Below are 21773 nucleotides of genomic sequence, written 5' to 3' on the forward strand. Positions count from 1 at the left end.
GGTCAAACAAATTCCAACTTACTTTCAACTACAGCCTCAAATCCTCTGTGAACTCCACACCACATCTTGCTTCTTAAAATGTCATAAAAGCTTCAGTAGACCCCAGAGAAACAGCATCTTTCCCATGAATCTTTTTATGAGTCCTTCAGCTCACACCAAAGCAATTCCATGACTCCAGTAATTACATACGCATCTCACAATCAAGAAAGACTCAGTAAGCAAAACAGGACACTATTCCTTCCCCTCAAAAAAAAGGCAAGAATTACCCAAGCACAGTATATATTATCAACTCCAAAGTGATATACAGCCCTTAAAGTTAGCACTGATTTTATTGAGAGTTCCATAACTAAATACACATAAATCTGGCTTTTAGGTCAACCCGTTTCTTTTACCATAGTGCGATGGAAGTGCCAGGTGCAATTCTAGCTGATTCAGCTGGAATTTCTGCCAGGAATTCAAGGGAGTATACATGGCTACAGATGCTCAACCACATTTTGAATGGATGCAGTGTATGCTTTTCACGTGCTTAAGCTGCTCTGCCAGCCAGTGCAATGGAGACGGTGCCACAATCCCAAACTCACGCTTCCTGCTTCAAAGCAAATACTGCCAGATGTGCTACCTCCATCCATACTGGCATGCACAGGAACTCTCGATGAGGTTGAGAAAGGCTTCTCAGACCCCTGCTGAGCCATCAGTCACATTATTAGCTGACCCTCAATGTGGAGAAAGCAGAAGGCAAGAGCAGAATTTGTTCCTGGATACCTTTTAGCAACTCGTTCAGAAATACCATCTATTTATTATTTTTAATTTGCTGAAAACAATATAAACACATGGCAAAAACCATGCCTGAGAATAACAATCCTTGTCATTCACTTATCCAATTCTATGTCCTAAACGTACAGGTCAGAAATGCACATGCAATGCTTGATCTTCCCTTATCATGTGGCAGAAAGCACTGCTCACAGCATTAACTAATTACAACTCTAAATTATATTCACCACCCAAAACCTAACAATGCAGAGTTCAAAACCCCCACAATAAGCCAGAAATACTATGACTGTTTTTAATACAAATTAAGCCACGGGCTCTTAAGAACAACTGAGTGAATAACACAAGGTGGATTTAGCTCCACTGTAGCTATTTCTCCAGCCCCTGTCACATTAGCATACAATTATCACATAATTAGCAATAAAATAAAATATCTTCTAAAAAAGTCTGTTTGCCCCAATCTTTCACGGCCCATTTTCACAATGTCTAAAAGCTTAAAGTTTTTTCTTCTTAGCCTCTTCTTTCTCTTGTGCTCTCCTGCTTTTTCTTCTTTTTCATCTCCCTTCCCCCCCCTAAACCCATCACCAGAGATGGAGCCTTTTTCTTTACGCTCATAATCAATCCTCCCAAGCTGGATTCCACTGCATCTTGACATAACAATCAATTACTTTCCACAACCAAGGGTTTCCCGAGAAGAAAGAGTCCAACATAAAGCTTTCCTTATTTGTTTTACAAAAGCAAACATAAACCTTTGAACAAAATTTTAGGGATGAAATGGCTGTGGGTTTGATAGATAACTATGTCAAATTTGAGTACATGCAAAATTCTTTTTAGAAGAGATCAGAGAAAAAGTTAAAAGACTGAAAAGTGTGGTAAGGGGAAAACAAAATGAAGGGCAGATCATTAATAGAAAACTAGAAATAATAGGAAACTAAATAAAATAAAAATGAACAAAGGGCAAGACAAAAAAAAATTAATATAAAATAAATAACAGATACACTATGTTCAGAATCTTCTCGGCATCATTCTCATTTATGACTACATTTTCCCTTGTCTAATTCACAACTCGGGCTTTTATTCAGTGAGTCAACTCCCCCCAAGACTGTAGAATAAAGAAAATGGAATAATAATAGGGGTAATATTGTGATAGCAAATGTTTTAAAAAAAAATGAAGATCCAAAACCCATAGATTCACCCATTCTTAGGAAAATTCAAGCACTAATATGAAGTTTCCTAGCAAAATTACTATCCATATACTGCCTGATACCAGCAAGCTAAATCTGAAATCCCAAATGAGTGTATTTATAATGCTGAACAAGAAGACAGTGTTCTGTTTTCTTCCTACATGTCAGCAAAAAGCCATCAATATGTTACTTCATAACTGCAAAACATTTTCTCTCACACTTATTTTGTTATATCCTGAAACACAGGAGGTCAGTACTGCACTATCGTAAGAGTTTTCTGACATCAGCTGCCATAGAATTGAAGAAAAAGTTTTCTTATTTTGAAACATATTGTCTGATGTATTTCCCAGGAGGGAAGAAGGCAACAGTTAACCCTCTTCCTTGCTCTTTATTTCTATTTTGTGACTAAAAACAAATCTTTTTTTTTTAAACAGTTGCTTTAATCTGGGGGATTTTTAATTTTTTTCTTTTCTTCTGAAAGACTTCATCTTGACCCTCGCAGTTTTAAAGTGTCCCTGTACAATTATTGTGCTGAATCTGCATAATTCAGATGTTTTAATCCACTATTCTTTTGAGGAAGGACAGAATGTGATCTATTTTCCTGCTTCAGTTTGTATTTTAAAATAAGACAAATGTTTACAGCAGATATTTTTTATGGAAAATTATGATTGTCATGCAATTACTTTGCCACAGCTTTTGCTTTTAGTTTCTCCTATTAATCCATGAAAAGCTCCACTTTTACTTATGGGCTACAATAAATGCTCATCATATTTTAAAGGAAAAAAATCAACACCAGGGCATTTTTCCTCATGACACTCTCTGTGAACTCCAGCGAACTCCTCCTCCCACTCCTGACAGTATTTGTATGATGGTTTTTGTTGCATTCTCAATCTGTGCCCTTTGAACAGTGCTGTCTTGAACTGCAATCCAAAAATCAATACATATCTATCAATATCAGGAATATAATTTTATTTCCTGTTTTTATTGATGCTTTCAAAAATTCAAAAATAAATCTTTTTAAAGCATCATTTGAGCAATTTCCCTTCAAAGAAATAAAAACCAGCTACAAAAATTTAACATTAGCAGTAACTGAAAAATATACACCTATGACATAAGCCCTAGGAGAACTTGCATCCTATTTAAGTTTCAAAATTAAGACTATTTTACAAAGCAGAAAAAACCTAGATGTTTCACTGCTGTTTAAACACCAATATATTTCAACCTGAAATGTCCTTGTCTCTGAGGAATACCTGCTAAATACAGGAAGCACTTGGCTAAAGGAATTAACCGGCATCACAAACAGCACTTTCATTGCTAGATGCTTACTGGATATTATTCTTCTGGTGTATAAAAATAAGAACATTTTCCTCATTTTAGAGATCACAGAACTAGCGAAAGAGACGAAACTAAACACCTCGGTTACCAGAGCAGATCTTGATTTATATCACTGCTTACTGAATCATATTTCTTTTTCAGTTTTAGGAATTTCACTAGTTTTTAAATCCCATTAAATCTAAACAATGATATCTTATGTATTTATAACACTTCAGCTGTGTTCAGGAAACTATTTTTTAAAACAATCACCAAACCAACAGTCCATGTTTCATGAAGACTCACTGCAAAGCAGGCTGGAGATCATCTCATCAAATCTTCTGCTGAAAGCCTGGGTTTAGATCAGGTTATTGGGGCCCTGTCAAGCCAAATCTTAAATTTTTCAGCAAGGGACATTTCACTACTTCTCTGGGCAATCTATTTCAATGTTAGTTGTTTGCATGGTGAAGTTATTTTTTCTTATCTCCAGGACAGAATTTCTCCTGAAGCAGCAATTCCCACTGCCTCTTCTCCTACCACCATGCAACCTTGCAAAGAGAGAACCTCCATCTATCTTTGGACATGGGAAGACTGTGATTAAGTTTCCCCTTAGTCTTCTCGAGGCTGAGAAAGCCAGTTTTGTCAGTCATAGTTCAGACATCAAGTTCTCCCTCCCTTTTAACTTCTTCATGGCTGTACTGTGGCTGGCTAGGATGTAATTCATTTTCTTCATGACAGCTTGTATTGTCCTGTGTTCTAGATACGAGACCAAAACAATGCTCATCACACATTAATGTCACTGTTGTGAGAGCTGTTGGTCAACAGCAGTTTCACAGCTTGAATATTTCTCAATCTGCATCCTCAGTGAATAGACTGAGGGTGTGAAATAGTTTGGGAAGGAACAGAAACAGGCAGTCATGCCAAAATACTCCTTTTAAGACATCACCTATCCCAAGCATGTAATATCTGATTTCATAAAGATAATTACAATGACTTTTATATTCTAGTTATCTTAGTACTGTTTCTTACTTCTAATTGCCCAAATTCAGGGGTCAATTTATATCAAAACTACAGAATAAGGCCATTAAAAGGCAGTTCTTTATGGAATCCATATGCATTTTTTTATATTTTTGAATTACAACTTAGGGCAGAACATGCTTTTCAAAAAGCTATTACACAACTTAGAAGACTAAGTCTCAAAAGGCAATTTAATAATTTGAATCCCTAGGATTGATTTCAATATTAAGGTGCTCCATTTGTGATGAAAATAAATTGGAGTTAGGCACTTGTGGTAACTAACTCTTGGTTTGGAAGTCAGAATGTAAAGGAGCTGGAATAAAAGAAAACCTTATCTTATGTTTCATTCCTCGTAACTTTAAAGGTTACCAAACACCATTTTTACTTCTGTAAAAGTTCTTTCACCACCAAAAAGGACAGCTGGTAGAATGCAACCAAAGAAACACAATCTTTATCAGTTTCCCACTTTCAACTTTCCTAAATTTATATCATATAAAATTAAAAGCTTGAGGCATTTGGCTCCTGCAGCTTACAGGCAGTTCCCTATAACTAGAGAAGTAAAAGGCAGCCTAGGCTAAAAAGCAGGTCATCTTAACAGACTGTCATGATCTTGCCATTAGGTCATAAACAGCAGATTTGGCTGCTCTACATACAGTGTTACACCTTCCTATCCATAAGCTGGAGCTCTGGAATGTTACAGGCATCCAAGCTTTCATCAGTTTGTGTTACTGTGACTGGAGAGATTCCAGCAAAAGAAATTCAGGTACCACCTCGGACCAGATGGAGAGAGGCCCTGGAAAGATGCAGAGCTATTACAAAGAATGACTGCAAAGCTCAGATTCCAAAGGAATAATTTTGACTTTGTAGTAAATTTTACTCATTTCAGAAGTGGGAGCTTCCTAAAGACAGGTGACAACACAGGAAGAAGTGCTCCTGCTTCTGATTTGCTGTTGTTATCTTCAAAAGTAATAGAACACAATGAAAAGATGGTTCCTGAAACTAGAGAACAGGAGTATAACAAATTTTGTTGCAAGGGTCTCAATTGTTTCCCACCAAATAAATCTCAGACCAGGCACATTGACATGACGAAAAAATTACAGCTGACTGTGAGACTGACAATACTTGGAGTTCAGATGAGGGAGACGGAGATGGTAATCTAAAAATGTGCCAAAATAGCCCTTTGGACAATAATGATCAGGTTTGTAAGGGGCACCTAACTGTTTGGCAACAGCCAGGAGTTATTTTGCATATCGTCACCAGGGGTTTTAGGATTTTAGTGGGATCTGGACAGTGAACATGACAAAAGCAATGTGTGATTTAGTATAAAGGATGTGGGCAAGAAGGCAGCCTGCTTTCTAGGCGTTACCTAACCAAGTTTAAGAAAAAACTGCATTTCTGGGAAACATGGGGTTAATTCTGGCTCTATAAACGGGATTGGAAAAAGAGCCTTCTGAAAGAAAGATTAGGACTGGGATTGCAATGCAGCCACACAAGGGAATCATCAACAAAACTACTTTCATGGAGGAAAACAAAAGAAAAAAAACTGGGGCATTTTGAAAACACAGCAGTATGATTTTTTTACTTGCACTGGATTTTCAGAAGGGCTGATTTTTCCAGCTTTTTGGCCCCTTGCAAGAGCTCAAAAGGATCAAAGCAAGATGTTGTGCTGACTCTGGCAGCCACGGTGACAATTGCAGCTGCTTTGAAAGAGGAGAAACTTAAGTTCTGTTGGTAAGGAGATCTCCAAAGGTCTCCGTGAACTCTATTAGAAAGCAGGGGAATGGTGTTCATGACACATCATGTGACTTTAGGCCTCAGTGTAGTAATCTATATACAGTTAACAAAGGGCAAACTTCAGCATAAGAATGATTCTGTTCTCAGTTTTCATCGTATTAACTTCCCCGGCGTGTACAGGTGAGCTCTCGGCAGTATAATGTTAATGTGGCACTATCGCGTAGGGCTCAGCACATGTTAGTCTGTTGTAAAAAGTGCTTGTTTTCATTTGCACTAATTCACAAAATTCAGTAATTGGCAATAGGTTGCTCCTAACATTAGTGCAAATTAGCAAGGTTCCACTTAATTTTCTCTAATTACTGGACTGAAAAGGATGATCATGTACATCGAGAGATAATTAGCTAAGTGGGTATTAACAGGGGGTTTTGTGTGTGAAAATCTCCAATCATTCAACTAGACACTGACTAAGGCATTTCCTTTTGAGATAGATGTTCCAAATGAACCCCATTAGCTCCCCAAAGCTGCATGGTAACAGCTGGAAATCAGCACAGGCAACACTCAAAGAAAAATGGGCTTGAACAGGAGCAGCTATTCCCTTCTGAATTGGACTGCCTCAGACTAATTGAGAACAACTTCACTGGGCTGACAGAGCCTGTAGTTCCAACATGATAAAAATGATGTTTACACTCCCCAGGGGTACTGAGTAGAAGTCTGCCTTCTTGCATAGGAAACATTAGCAATTGCATCAGTTGTGAAAAACAGCTGCCTGAGCACCCCCTCCCAGACCAAAAAGACTCGACAGAGGCTGTTAGTTCAGGACCAGCAAGAACAGCCACAAAGTCAAATAGAAAACATGCACAAATGACCAGCACTGGACTAAGCAGCATACGAGCAGGCAATGCTATGGTAACAGAAATCAGATTTAATTGAAAGCGAGGTAAGAAAGAACTAGGGCAATAACCTCTGCCTTTCAATAGCATACATTCCTACTGTAATTGAAATATACACAAAGCAAACACCCTTAAGACATAATATGCTTCAGTAATTTATTTCCAAATCAGGGTCAGGACAGTACCTAATATTTGTTTCATTTCTGTTGCAAGACATGTGCCTCAAAGAAAAAAAAAAAAACTGGTAAGGGAAGATAGAATATAAAGCAATTGTAAGTCACGTGTTTGCTTCTGCTCTTTCAAATGAAATATCAAGCAGGAAATACATTTCCCCAGTCCTTCCTTTCCTTTCCTAGGTGAAATATCTTTCTATTCCCTCAGACAGACAACATCTCATCATTGCTGTCGTAGCTCATTACCAAGGTAGTAACAACAGGCAGCTACTCCACCATTTCCACAGCAAACATGAATCAGCCTGGTGAACACAATGAACCTCGGCCATCAATTCAGTACAGAACTGGGTTTGCAGATGAATAATTTACTGCTGTCATCTCAAAGATTACAAAAAGGAAACGGTCTATTTATTTGTAAGGCAACATTATTGATAAATGTCCAGTTTAACCCTGGGATTATATTTGCTAACTTTTTTTCCCCTCATAGTGAGGAAATTCCAGTACAAAACTGCATTTATTTAGGTTTTTGTTACAATATTAGTGTTTTCAATTTAATAGCTAACTGTCAAAAGAAAGCCTAATTTACTTGACCCCTTTGGCACTGCATTTTTGAGAGACTTGTAACAGCATAAGCATACAACTGAAAAAAATAATCTCTAGTAAACCAAATATCCAATAAATTAAGAAGTTCCTAGCTGATATTTTGACTTTAGCCACTTAACTATGATTCCAAGAGAAGGCTTTTGCAGTCAATTTATTGACAGATCCAATGTCTGCACTGCTCCATCCAGCCTCAGAGAGATCCAAGACACTGAAGTGCTGTTGTTTAAGTCTCTTTGCAATATAAAATACTCAGCTGAATAAATTCGCTTAGCTGAGGACCCACAGCAAGCAGCAACACTACATCTAGCTCCCAAGCAGCTACAGATAACTACACCAGACAGAGCAAGCTCCTGGCTGTGACTTTATAATATCAGCTTGTTTCAGCAAAATGATACTGTCCTGTGATTTCAGTAAAATTCCAAGCACTTCCCATCCTCAGTGATGTACTCAAAGTTTTAGAGAAAAGAGAAATTAATTAAAATTTAAAACCATGTTATTTTAAAACTAAATATGAACTTCCTTCAGCATATATTAGAAACAAAGCTGACTATTACTGAAACACACCATTCTAGCCAAAAATCTTCTCTGCTTTAATTGCAATTAAGACAACATTTATAGATACTGAAAATAATTCAGTGGAGTAACATCTTTCAAGCCTACACAATTTACAGAGTCAAAAAACATTTTCTAGGAATGAGCTAAATGGTTTTATTTATTTTATATTGTATGGATTAAAAGTTAAGAAAACTAACTTTCAGTTTATAAGATTGATTATTTGCCAGTGAGGATGTCCCCAAAGAACATAAACTCTTAACTAGTAAAACACAATTTTCTTGCAAGTAGACAGAAATAATGAATCAGAAACACTTGAACACTCCAGGAATTTATGCTTGTGATAAAGCACTAAACAAGTAAAATTAAATAGAAATGCCTGTTAAGACCATTTTAACACATCCACTCCTCAACTCATTTGCAGCAGGCCGGGACTTCCCTCAGAAAAGTGTCCAAGTTGCATATCTCTGCTCATCCAACACTGCAATGTAAAAAACCTATGGACCACCGGGAAGCTTCTTTTCATTATTTCTGAACAGAAGAAACCAGCATAGGTAAAACATTAAACAAAAGAGCTTCTGCTGAGCCCTGTCACCATGCTTCTCAGAACAAGAAGATTCTATATGTTGCTATGAAATAAGATGATCAGCACAATTTTCCACAGCTTGCTGGCTCAGGAGAGCAGATGTGCTTTTCATTAGACTTCTGATATGTCCCATCTCTTTTCAGTCTTTTTTTCTTACAATTGACTCCAGTCACCTGAATAGCCAAATTTGGTCTACTTACCATTCAGTACTCAAACACTGCCTTCTCTGTAACCAGGTATCAGATTCTACCCTACTTTACAAGTCTTTATCTGAGACAGCCATGACATTTTATACAGCACCAAACACCAAGCAGAAACAGGCATTTTTAGGGGTACTGTTCATACAACCTTTTAGACACTCTGATCCATCCAGATCATTTTACACCCCAGGTGGCAGAAGAATGCTACCCTATGGCCTTGGCATCTACAAAAACAGAGATTTTAAAAGTTTTCACCCACTAAAATCTACCATCAAAACACATATTCATAACTATAACTTGTTTGGAGCACAGGGGTGACAGCCCCCTGGAGTCCTGCCCTTCACATCCCCATTCCACGTCTGTTCACACACTGAGCCCTGCCATCTCTGGTGCTGTGCACTGCTGACAGCCTTCCAGGGCAGCATTTTTCATTGGTATCACTCATTTCAAAATATTCCAGTTCCTGCATGATCAATTCACATCTTGTCACAAGAATTTTTCAGGTTAGTTCGCAAAGTAGAACTAACACAAGCAAAGGCCAAAAGTGAGAGCTGGGCTTTAGGCTGTAAAATAGGATAAGAGATTGGAAAAGGATGGAACTAAACTGAAGGAATTAAATTTAAAAGGATGGAAAAATAAGAGTAGCTTCTGTTGCAGAAGCTGACAGAGACAACAGCAGTATTTAAAGATCCAGTGTTCAATTTAATCCACCAGGAGTGACCACAGGCTCAGGCTGGTAGCAAAGGCCACCATGTTCAAAAGGGATAGTCCTGACAGTGTAAGGATACACACACCAGTGGTGCACCAGAAAGACACCACTCAGCTTAAATACAACACTATTTGATTTTTTTCTGATTCTCCTCTTATATAGATCAAAGCATTTTCCTTTGATCAGAACAAGCAACATAACCTATTTCCCATTTATCTCAACTGGTGCTGCACCGTGTGCCCACCCTGGCTCTGTGCCGGGCGTTTGCATTCCAGCCTTATCGCCCGTGCACTGGAGCCTCCCATCCTCAACACACATCCCTCTCACTGCCTTCTTCACAGGGCTGAGCAACCTGGACCTTTCTTCTGACCATGTTTACATATTTAAGTTTATATCAACAATTCATTTACTGATAAATCTATTACACTATTAAAAATGTATCCTACACTGGAAAAATATATGTGGGTAGTTTCATTCACATTTACATTTCCCAAAGCTTTAAATTAATTCAACTTATACTTCCTGAAAAAAAATTAAAACAATAATTTAATGCTTCATTTCACTCAGTGAAATTATTTTCATTTAAGTAGAATTCAACTATTTTTAATTCACAAGATATTAAAAAATAACATATTAAATGTAGATCTATTTATATAAAGTGTTTACATTTTAAACTAACCTGAACTGTAAGTAAGCTACAAATCTTTTTTGCTTTTCTGCCTTTTTTTTTTTTTTGTAATTAAAACATTGTATGTATTTCGTTCCTCAGAATTTTAAGTCTAGTAAACTACGGGGAAAAAAATAAACCTTTGCCCCAAGGAGTTTCTAACGTCAAGTCCTTGCCCTCCCTACCCCCAAATGTTTCCACCAAATACCTTCAAAGCTCTTAGCATTTGGTGCAATTAAAGCATTTAGTATTTTCTTCCACTCGCTTTATTTTGAGCTAGGTTAAACATTATACTAATCCTACTCTTTTTCCTTTCTCTTTTTTTCCTGACCCTTTCACTTGAAAGCCCATCAACATAATCTCCTGCAAGCATAGCACTACCTGACAAACTATCACCCCGAATAGACCTCAATCCATCCTGTGAGGCAGCAGTTACAAGAAATCATTGAACTCTGAATGGTCCCTGCACCATCTGAGAATAAATCAGGAGGACAATATATTTCTTGGATCTAAAACAGCCCCATCAATAAGTAACCTAAGCATCAGGAAAATGACCAACTAAAATGCTGATGAACGCTCATGGCCTTTTATTGGGGTCAAGGGGTAGGACTGCCCAGGATCCCTCCTGCCTTTCTTCTACTTCCAAATACTCTGAAAGGCCTAATACTATGCAATTTTGGTTTCATGTGTTGTTTTGGCATTGCGCCATCAGGCAAGCCAAGGAAAATTTCTCCTTTCTCCTTCTCACAGTCACACTAAGTATATTACAATTGCACCAAGGCCAGATAGCTCAGGCTACAGACAGGTGAGAAATTATCAGGAACTGAGAAACAAAGTCAAAGAGAGAGACAGGTTGAGAGAACTATCCTCAAAGCTTCTAAGCGCAAAAAGTATCTTTTGCTTGAGCAGACAAAGCCCTTCTGCAGCTATTCAAAACCCAGAACCCAGAATATTACATTTTGTTGGGAAACATGGGGAATGACAGAGATTTTGTTTATTCAGTTTTTAATTTCTCTGCTAAGGCTAAAGCTCTTTTCATTGTTTCATTTACTTAAAGCTTCTGCTTTGTAAGACTTCCAATTAAGAGAATGTGACACTCTCACCAGGCTTGGATTTCTCCTATTAAGCAGCTTTGCTGGTCATTTTGTTAAGACCACCTCCAGAACAAATGCTGACCAAAAACAGAATTAAAATGGATTTAAAGGATACTACTCAGTAGCCAATGCACACAATGGGAACAGCTGTTTTACACAAAGTAAAAATGGGCATCTGGATTGACTTCTTTGTTACACTAAAAAAAAAAAAAAATAAGCTGAAGTGGTGAAGAACTCCAGCCACTCTCAACTCTTACACAGAAATCTTTATCAATTTAAGATACTTTAGCAGATACAAATAACTGCTAAACAAAATGCATACCAATAAAAGCTCTGCAAATGCAGACTTAAATCACAGCTAGTTATATGGGAGGAGCACATTGGTAAATCAGTATTTTCTTTTTTTCTCAACACAGATCTTAAGACTGGATACATTCTAATGAAAAAAAAAAAAACAACTGCATCATAGAATAAATATTATCATGCTCATGAAAATTCTTTAATTCTACACTCCTATCATAATACAAATACATAACAAGTTTACTGGAAAAATATTCAGCTATGGGACAAACTAACCATGTATTGAGGGAATTTCCAGAGCTGTGCTAGCAAAGAGTTTGATGTCTCAATCTATCAGTAAACTTAAATACATGTTAAAACTTTCACTTTCCTTCCTCTTCTGAAAAGAAATTATGGATATCCACAAAAAATGTGACATTGTGAGCAATGACCTCTCTCAAGAATCCCTTAAACAACAAAAATTGACGCAGAAACATGGAATCATTGAGGTTGGTTAAGATCACCAAGATCAAGTCCAACCTTTGATCAAACACCACCACATCAACTAGACCGCAGCACAAAGTGCCACATCCAGTTTTTTCTTGAACAATTCCAGGGATGGTGATTCCACCACTTCCCTGGCAAACCTGTTCCAACCACCCTGTGGAGAAAGTGAAGAAATTCTTTATGACATGTTGAGCTTGTAGCATCAGTAGAAAAAAAAAAAAAAACAAGAACCTGATGTGGTTCAAAAAAGCCTTGAAGTGGCTCAACCTTGTGGAAAAAAACTGAAACAAGAGAAAAGGACCAAATTCAAAACATTTTCAGAGAACCAATAAAATAGACCAAATACAGTGTTTAAGGCCATGAGACTAAGGACAAGAGAGAAACGAAGGGAAAAACTAACATTGCCTCTATAAATTCTCTGTTCAGAACATATGAAGTTCGTTAAGGTATTGCCACAGATGAACACAAAAATTGGACCCATTACAAAAAGATGGATGACTAGCTTCATTCCTTGGTAAGAAACAAGTCAGTACTTCTGAAAAGATATGAGCTTAAAATAAGGAACTAAACTGAAATCATTAATTGCCACAATGTGACATTCCAAATGGATTTATCTAATGCTTTGATGTACAAAGAATTCAATTCCATAATCTCGCGTTGGAAAAAAAAAAAATACTGAGCTCTAACTCTGGATGAAAATATATTAACAAAAATACTCATATGCCACTTTCAAATTATTTGATATGCCAGCCACTCCAATTTGCTGGGGCATGGGGGGAGATAACTCATCCCAGCTGTTACACAAATGGAAGTCTAAGGCAAAGACTAAGAACTTTTTGGAGGAAGACATTAGCAACATCAAGAAAATAAAACAAGTTCTCCTAATACAGTGCATTGACTAAAACCATATTCCTGAAAATTTCATTTTTGATATCCCAGAGTGAGTAAGTAAAGGCAAGCTCCTCAGCTATCTTTCCTTTTAATGATGACATTACCAACACTTCATGCTGGATCAGACCAGTCAACTCCTGAGTCAAGTTTCCTCTTGATGATCACAAGTACTGCCAGTTTTTGTGAAAAAACAGCAGTGTCAGCAAAAGGAAGCAGGACTACATGGACCCCCTTTGACTGAATGTGGCAGTCTGAAAGATGCAGATCTGAAGTCCAGAAAGGAAAGAAAGAGTGATGTGATCTCATCTTCTGGCATTGGCCACACCTGGTACAAATGGTACAAATACTCTGCTAAACAGGGGAGGGCAAAGGGACAAACTCAGTACTGACAGCCTCGACACCTGACACTGCTGGGTGTGCTCCCCAGCCATTCCCAAGGCAAGACCTGGCACAGCTCAGCATCTGCTTCAGAGGAAGGAGCACTCCTGAAAGGCACCAAGGACATGCCTGTTCCAGTTGTGCTCCTCTTGGCCTGACCAGTCACTGCACACAACCCAGAGGACACTGAACCCACAAACTCCCCATTACCATCATATTTCACACATGCTCGGTTTCTTGTTTCTCAAATGCCACTCTGATGGGCTTCTTAAACACTGTGAAATGGATAAGAAATATATAATATCCATTATGGGGGAGAAGCCATACAGAGTGTGGACATAAGCCAGTGCACTCTATTTGTCTTTGGGAGCAGGAACATCTTCCTGACCCTCTTGCACTCCACAGTAGTGTTATATGTCCTTAGCACCTGATTGCAATCCGTGGATGATTCACTTATTATGACAATTGTTCTGTTCTCAGTCTTTATTTTAAGTTCTCTAAAACTAAATGCATTTTTCCTTCATGTGGGTTGAAATGCTGTGCAGTAATCCAACAAAAACATAACTAGAAAACATCATGGCATCCAATTACCTGCAACACAGTGGCGAGCAACAGAGTGACCATTTAAAAATCTAGTTCCAGAAATAAAAACCAGAAAGAAGCTAGAGAGAATTTGAAGAGATCCTCATCTGGAACAAAAAGCACACTTCTTTTAAAGATTATAATATTTCGTAAAAATGTTTAAACCATAGAAATTCTGATATTTCAAAATTTAAGTTATCAGTTTTATTAATTGCTCTTCTAAAAAGCTATACATATTTCAATACTAGTGCTGATGCACTACAGAATGCCACAATTCAGTTCACAAATCACAGTTACGAATTCTGGGGCCCTCTTTTGTTCCATTACTATTAATTCTGATTGTACACATAAAGGTAGTGGGAATCACTTCTGATTTTATTGAGCCTAAGATTTTTTGTTAAGGATGTCCTACTTGCCCATTGATTCGATGTCATAAGACAGTCTATAAAAATGGGTTTGTCCATAAGTACTCCATTAATAATAAATCATGATTGCTCTGCCCTCATCCTACCACAAAAATTACCTCTAGTTCATGTAAATGGGTGATCCCTTCACTTTTTACAGTTAAACATGTGCATCTGCATCTGAAATAAATGAGAAAAAATGCAGGTTTTTTTCTTATTAACATATAATTAATCTAATTATATTAATATATTTTGCAGCTTACTTCTGTGTCTTGGCACTGGAAGATGCAATTTTTCTCCCATGACTGTGTACTTCATAGACTTAACTTTTTAGCCAGCAGGAAGTTTACACTCCTTGCTTCCAAGACTCTGCAGATACTATTGTGCTTCCTTATTGTGTAGTTCTGCTCTGGTTTTCCCCTATCAAATTACACAAGGTTTTCACATCACTGTGTTTAATAACAACAGGGCAAGCACTAAGGCCAGAGAAAGATAATTGTTACACTTTTACTTTTGTATTATCAAATCAACAGTGAAAAGCTGAAAAGCTAGATAGGATACCATTTTCCATAGATGCTCATGTACAAGTCTGTCTAAAGTTCCTTCTGAATATTGGGTAAGTATTCATCTTTGCTTTGTAATGTGCTCCCTTCATTGCTATCTTTGCAGATCTTTTCTCAGAGAAATGAGGAAACAGTACAAAAAGAGGAGACTGAAGCAGTTGTTTTGCTCAGGCACTGAAACCTGTAATTTTGTCCTTAGATATAAATACAGACACACATAATAACATAGGTTCAGCAAAAAGCAAAATAATTTACTGCTTTTATCTACACAGCTTAACTTACTGATTATCAAGGTGTGATGTGACCCAAAAAGAAAAGAGGGAAGAATAGTCAATATTGTAAGAAAAATAGTTCTTTGTATAACCAACTAAAACAAAACAAAACAAACCCCAGTACTATCTAAAGTCCTTTATACAAGTAATATTTCCCACACTGACCAGTACATTACCATTGAAAGTTAGTATAAAATTCTGTATAATAATACAGGCCAATTATATCAGATTTTTTTTTAAATTAGGATATGCTGTCGGTACCAGGAATCATATTTAAGACTTAAGTGTTAACAACTTAAAGCTAAGGCAAACAGCACTTCTCTTTCAGAAAGTAGCCCATAACCATATCTTATGTCCCAGTAGAAGATTTGTATTTTCACATATGAAATCAAAGAATTTCAGGGTGTTACAAACGTGTCAATAATACAAAAGTGTATTCCACAGACAAATTCCCTCTCTGCTGCACAATCAGTTTATCTATTACTACTACACCCCGCTTGGTGTCTTTGCCTCATGTTCTCCCAACCACAGGGTTACAACGTGTTTATCTCCAGACTCTTGCTCAGCATCTAGGACAGCAAAGAATAGCAGACAGGAAAGAAGTAGGAGAAGTACTGTCAAATTCTGAATCTTGCAGCCTAAGTAAATGCAAGGGGAAAAAAACCAAAAAACAATAAAAACAACAACAAAAAAAAAACCAACCAAAAACAGTGTAGATATATGGTGTCACAGCAACAGGAGCCAGTCCAGTGCACACAGGATGTACACAGAATCCCTAACGTACTTGGCAAGATAAAAATCAGGAGAGGTGACAACCATTTTCCCAGAAAACTGAAATTCATTCCGTCTCCTGCACTCCTCTGGAACTTTGCATTTTTCACATCAAGAATGATTTTCATGCCTTTGATTCACACAGATAAAACAAGCCACTTAAATGGTCTTCAGAGGGAAAGAAGGAACAAACCAGGAGTTGAAAAAAAAACACATTTAGTAGGTGAGCATGATTTACAAATTACTGCTGTGAAGGGGTTCACAGGGGTTCACAGGGCAGAGCTTTCTGCGGGCTGTCCAGGTTTATTTTAATGCATCAACCTAATCAACATCTCCAGGACCTGTAACTCACAAATAATAGCAAAAAGATGCCTGAGAAGGCTGCACTCTCCTGGCTCGCTCACCCCTCTCCTCATACACATATGGTGGATTGGGTTCAGATCCTCAGATAACTGGAGAGAGGAATATATAAATAATCAGCTCCTGATGGCTATCTGAAAAAGTCCCATCTTTAAAATATGTTCCAGGGTCTTCTAACAAAATCACCCATAAAGATACACCAAAGACTCTCTGCTTGCCATATAATACCACCTCCTCCTTTCCTCAGCTGAAAGAACATATTTTTATCTCTGTCTCTAGCTCCAAAAACTATTTTCTCCAATGACTTCTCCAGTGAGCGCACTCAGGGTACCTCAGGAAATGCATCCAATATCTGCTTTAGTAATCCATACAGCATTTCATTCTCCTATAGCATTCACTGTGGTAGTTCTGTTCCAAAGATTTCATAAAAGAGGTGCATATAAACTGAAAAGGCTTTTTTTAACAAATCAAGTTAATAAAAATAATCTGCCTGGAAGATTGCTAACATGTATTTTTGAAACAGAGAAGCAAAGAGAAAAACGCAAGATTAGAGAAATGGTCAAGAGGAACCTGAGGAAAGACAGGACAGAGACAAATCACTGAAAATGAAGAGCTGAAGATGCAGGGGAACTCTGGAGGTCATCTAGTGCATCACCCTACTCAAAGCACAGTCAAGTACCACAGATTCCTTAGGACTGTGCCCAGTCCTCTTCTGAAAATCTCCTGGGATGGTCACTCCACAATCTCTCCAGGCACCTTCTGCCAGTGTTCATCCACTCTAACACTGGAAAAGATTCTCCTCATGCATAAGTGCAGTCTCCCATATTTCAGTTTACACCTGTCATCTCTTGTACTTTTACACAGAACTGCTACACAGAGTCAGTCTCTTCTTCAGCCTGAACAAGGAAGAGCATGGTCATCCTAGATGCAAACACCTGATCATAAAGATTTTTTTATTCCCTTCTCTGAGGCTGACTCGATTCCAAATGCTCAATAATACCATGATTATCCTGGTGAGAGTTGACAGGTAAAGATCCAAATACAAGCAATTCCTGAGAAAGTAAAAACTGTTAAAATATAATATTGTTAGAATAACGGTTTGATTCAATTGCATATGTCTCATAAGACACTGCAGTACTTCTTGAAAATCAACACTTTAGGAACTCTTTATCAAGAAAAACTGCAAGTATGTTTCTTCCTAAAGAAACACAGATACACTTTCAATTATCCAAGTTAATAAGGGAAGTACAAGGAATTTTCTCCCATACGAAAAAAAGCATTTGGAGTTTCCAAGGACAGCAGTCTCAGGGTGTGCCACCACAGGCCAGGACAAGAAGAAAGTAGAACAAGACCCATGATTTTGTATCAAGTTCCCCATGAGTTACTGGAAAGTACATTTCCTCAGAAAGTGCTGGAGTAGAACACACCTTAAACATCAGCCCTCTGTTTGATCTGACACTTTGATATTCTTCCTGCCAAGAACTGCAGCAGAACATCTCTGTTTCTTTTTGCAAGTTCAGCTGGAGTGGCTGCTTTTGATGTACACAGCATTGCCACAGATGAGGACTAAAGGCCACAGAGTAATTTACAGTGTTACAAAGTTAGAGAGATCAGTAGCTAAGGTACACCAAAGAAATTCCCAAGTAAACAAAGCTGAAATGAGTGTATTGGTAACTTCCATAGCTGAGTTATCTAAGAGAGGCAAGTGAATGTGGAAAGTATCCATTGTATGATTATGGTGTAAGAGAATTCACTAATTCCCCCAAAAGACAGATTTTTCATCAGAGGCATAAAGAAAAATCTTGTTTGAGACACTGGATCTCTGTCTCTACTCTTTATTTAGAGGATTAAAGACCTAAAAACTCATTTTTCTCCTCTCAGGAGGTATACTGGACTGTGGAGTTCTCCAGAATGGAAAACAAACAGCCTCTCCTAAAATGCATTTGTATCTCCTTCCAGCTACAGAGCTGGATGAAAGCCCATAGAAGCAAAATCCTAAAGTGGGGAAAAGCTCTGATATTATATAAAATAGAAGAACAGAGTTCTCTGGAAAGCTTTTAAATGCTGTCCTTTGACTTCTTAACAACATAATTTTTCAAGTGTTCCAAAGAGCTATCCATTTTCTATTGACTCCATCAGAAAACAGTATTTTGTTTTGTTAGTTTTGTTCTTGTTGTGTTATGTCAACATGACACCCTGGCACCTGATGCTGACCTTAATGGATTCTTGACAAAGGACCCAGTACTGCAACTTAAAACACTGTCAATTGGTGCTTAAATGAAAATAAAAACAACAGATTTACAAAAAACAGTGTATTTTAGCTTACACAATATTTAATGGTGTTTCCTTTACCAATTCTTCATGCTTTGCTGAGCAGAATAAAGAGTAGTTCTAAAGCAACAGATTTTGAAAAAACACTTGGAATCGTTAAACACAGGGTTGTGCTGCTTTTGGTACCAAAAGCATTAAAGATGCTTACTTAGAAACTAGGAAGCAGCTATTACTTTAGAAAAGCATTTCTCCTTATTCAGTAGTCAATATAATTTTTATATTACCTAACATGGAATCTACTCAATCCCAAATTGTCAAATGCATTGGCAGGAGGCTCAAGCAGCTCTGATGAATACTGGAAGGTAGTAATAATGTGATTGTATCCAGCCAAGTTTGGTTTCATATGAAAGGCTTTTCTTGAACCATGCATACACTTTTTTTCTACAGCACAGGACTGAAATAGAATGAGACCTGAACAATGCCAAATGTATTTTTTTCAGTTGGAAGTCTTTCAACTTTCCCTGAAAAGACAGGGCAAGGGACTAGATGGCCAATAGGACTGATTGAGGATGGCAATTCCTCTGTCCTTATACTCTTCAAAGTATTACAGAAAGTATTCAGAATTTACAGTCCTATTTTAGGACAAGATTTAAATTGGATAAGGAAAAGTACCTGGAATCTTTATTTCAGCATTGAAATGATTCACAGGTTAGGCTCCTTAACACAGGCTAGATGTACATCAACAACCAGGAAGCAAATTATGATCAAAAACATTATGGCCTTTCTTCCAAGTAGGCAATTTTGTGTCCTTATAATTTAGATCTGCAAGTCTTTTGCTGAATAATACTATTGTAAAAAAGGCACATTGTAAAACTGAAAGGTTTCTCTCCATTTCCAAGTTTTGAGTAGATTCCTATTAGCATTTTATGACAGTGCATTGTGAACAGTTGCAGTAATTTTGTTCATAGTTAAACTCCAAGTTTCTTGCTGATACTGCTTATCCAGTATACTAGAATACTAAGTTCTTAGTTTAAAAATAAAAAATAATACCAATAATAAGTTTCCTTATGCTTCCATAGTGCCACAGAAGCATGTTTCAAACAGGTAAGGGAAAGCCACTTCTCCTATATCCTCTGTAAAGAGCAGTAACATTTTATTATTCTACTGCATCCCAACTTTCTGTCAAACCCCTAAAAAACAGTGGGCTGAGAATTCATATTCTTTTTAAAAGACCCATAAAAAGTACTGGTTAAAGTTCCTCTTGTGACACAATGGTAACTCTGGTACACAGAACCACTGAATTACAAGAAAATGAACCAGACTCCAATCTGAAACCCACTCAAGTCAAGAGGAGAGAGTCCATGAACTGTCCTCTTTTTAGATAACAGAATTTCAGCATGAAATAATTTCTCTATGTTTTATAATAAATAACCACAATGGCAAAAGGTAAAGAATTTTTAAGACTGTACACCATGCTAAATATGTGCTATCCTTTCCATTCAGCACTCCTTCAATTTTCTCCCTCAACCTATAGAGACCTTCCAAAAAAGAAAGGTGTTGCTGTCTACTATCTTATTTTTTGCTACAGTTTTTTTATGACAATGAAAATGATAGTTATGAATTTATAATGAGAGATCTCAACTAAAACACGATTAAAAAAATATAATTTTCATAAAATCAAATGCAATCAAATTTTATCAATTGTCTTACAGGACAACTTCTAGCATTACATAAATTAAAAGTATAAACTGGACAGTGTAACAGTATAAAGTGGACAGTGGGGGAGAGGAGGGCTTTTCAGATAAACATGAATTAATATCAGTCAGAACTTTATATTATGGTAGATAGCCAGCATGGTATTTGGGTCACCTAAGTCTTCTTTGCCATTTTCTTCTCTTGTTTCCCCTCTTTGTTTTACATTTTACTTTAAATATATTTCTTATTAATCTAAATATGCTTTGATTGATAATATGTTTACCACAACTAGCTTACAGACTGCCTCATATATTAGTTGACAGAGGCCATAAGATCCATAAACTGATTATTCAATCGCTTCATTGTTGATAAATATTAAAGGCTTCTAAATATCTGCTAATGACAAATTCATTGTTTGTTAATCCCACGCTATTTTATTATTAAGTTTAATGCAAGCTAACAATGGTAGTTTGTCAAAGGAAAATGAACCCTTTGAGTCAGGCTGTATCACTTTAAACATTAAAAACTATTCAGATGCTTCATGTACTTTTGAAAATGAAGGATTCCAGTGATGTCAATGGACTTACAATAGTATGGTAACTAGTGTAAGAGAGAACAGAAATAGAACCTTGGGTTTTGTAGTATTATACTAACTTACAGATTTTTTTTATAATTACACTGCAGTGCTACTATGTATTTACACAGAAATACTACTACTAATTTGAAAAACTATGAAGAAGTGGAGTGACCTTATAATATTAACAGGACAAAAGAATTGTTTTATTTACCTGACTTTGCAATTCACTTTGTTGCTTCAGGCGAAGATTTTCTGGTGTATCAGCCACTGTAGTGAAGGACTGCTTTGGGTAATGTCTAAAAGAAAAAGAAGCACAAAGCCAAACAGTAAATATTTGCAAAGGCTAGAAAGTCAAATGCATCCCAGCACTCCTTCCTGCAGTGCACAGAATTATTTCATCTTTTGGTATGAATTAGAAGTATTTAAAAATATTCTTCAGACATGCCTTACAGAAACAACACAAAGAGTTCCTGTGAGTCTAAATCCCACCCACTCATTGTGCCCACTGACTTCAAAGACCAATCGGCCAAAATTTGCTTTCAATACAGTGATCAAAACTATATTTAACTCCACTGTCTTGGTATAGCCATGTGCTGGACAATGACTAAACTAAAAGCCCTTAAAATGAAATTGTTTTACAGAAACTGATGCTACATAAGAGCGCACAGCTGAGTACCACGGGGTCTTTAATCCTTTAGTGTAGGAACCAGAAGGACCACAGCAGGTACTTTCTGG

General features: G+C 37.1%; 1 protein-coding gene across 2 annotated transcripts in view; it reads right to left on the bottom strand.

Annotated features, from left to right (window-relative positions):
• Positions 1-21773, bottom strand: part of NEBL (nebulette) — a 249713-nt gene that overhangs the window by 155141 nt on the left and 72799 nt on the right. For both annotated transcript variants that reach the window (XM_088052390.1, XM_088052386.1), the window contains exon 3: positions 21250-21334. In XM_088052390.1, coding sequence (XP_087908516.1) covers positions 21250-21334 — 85 coding nt within the window. The remainder of the gene's footprint in view (positions 1-21249; positions 21335-21773) is intronic.

The sequence above is a fragment of the Pseudopodoces humilis genome, chromosome 1 (assembly GCF_049639895.1).
Source record: "Pseudopodoces humilis isolate 2021_Gansu_Grassland_sample_001 chromosome 1, ASM4963989v1, whole genome shotgun sequence".
NCBI classification, from domain to species: Eukaryota; Metazoa; Chordata; class Aves; order Passeriformes; family Paridae; genus Pseudopodoces; species Pseudopodoces humilis.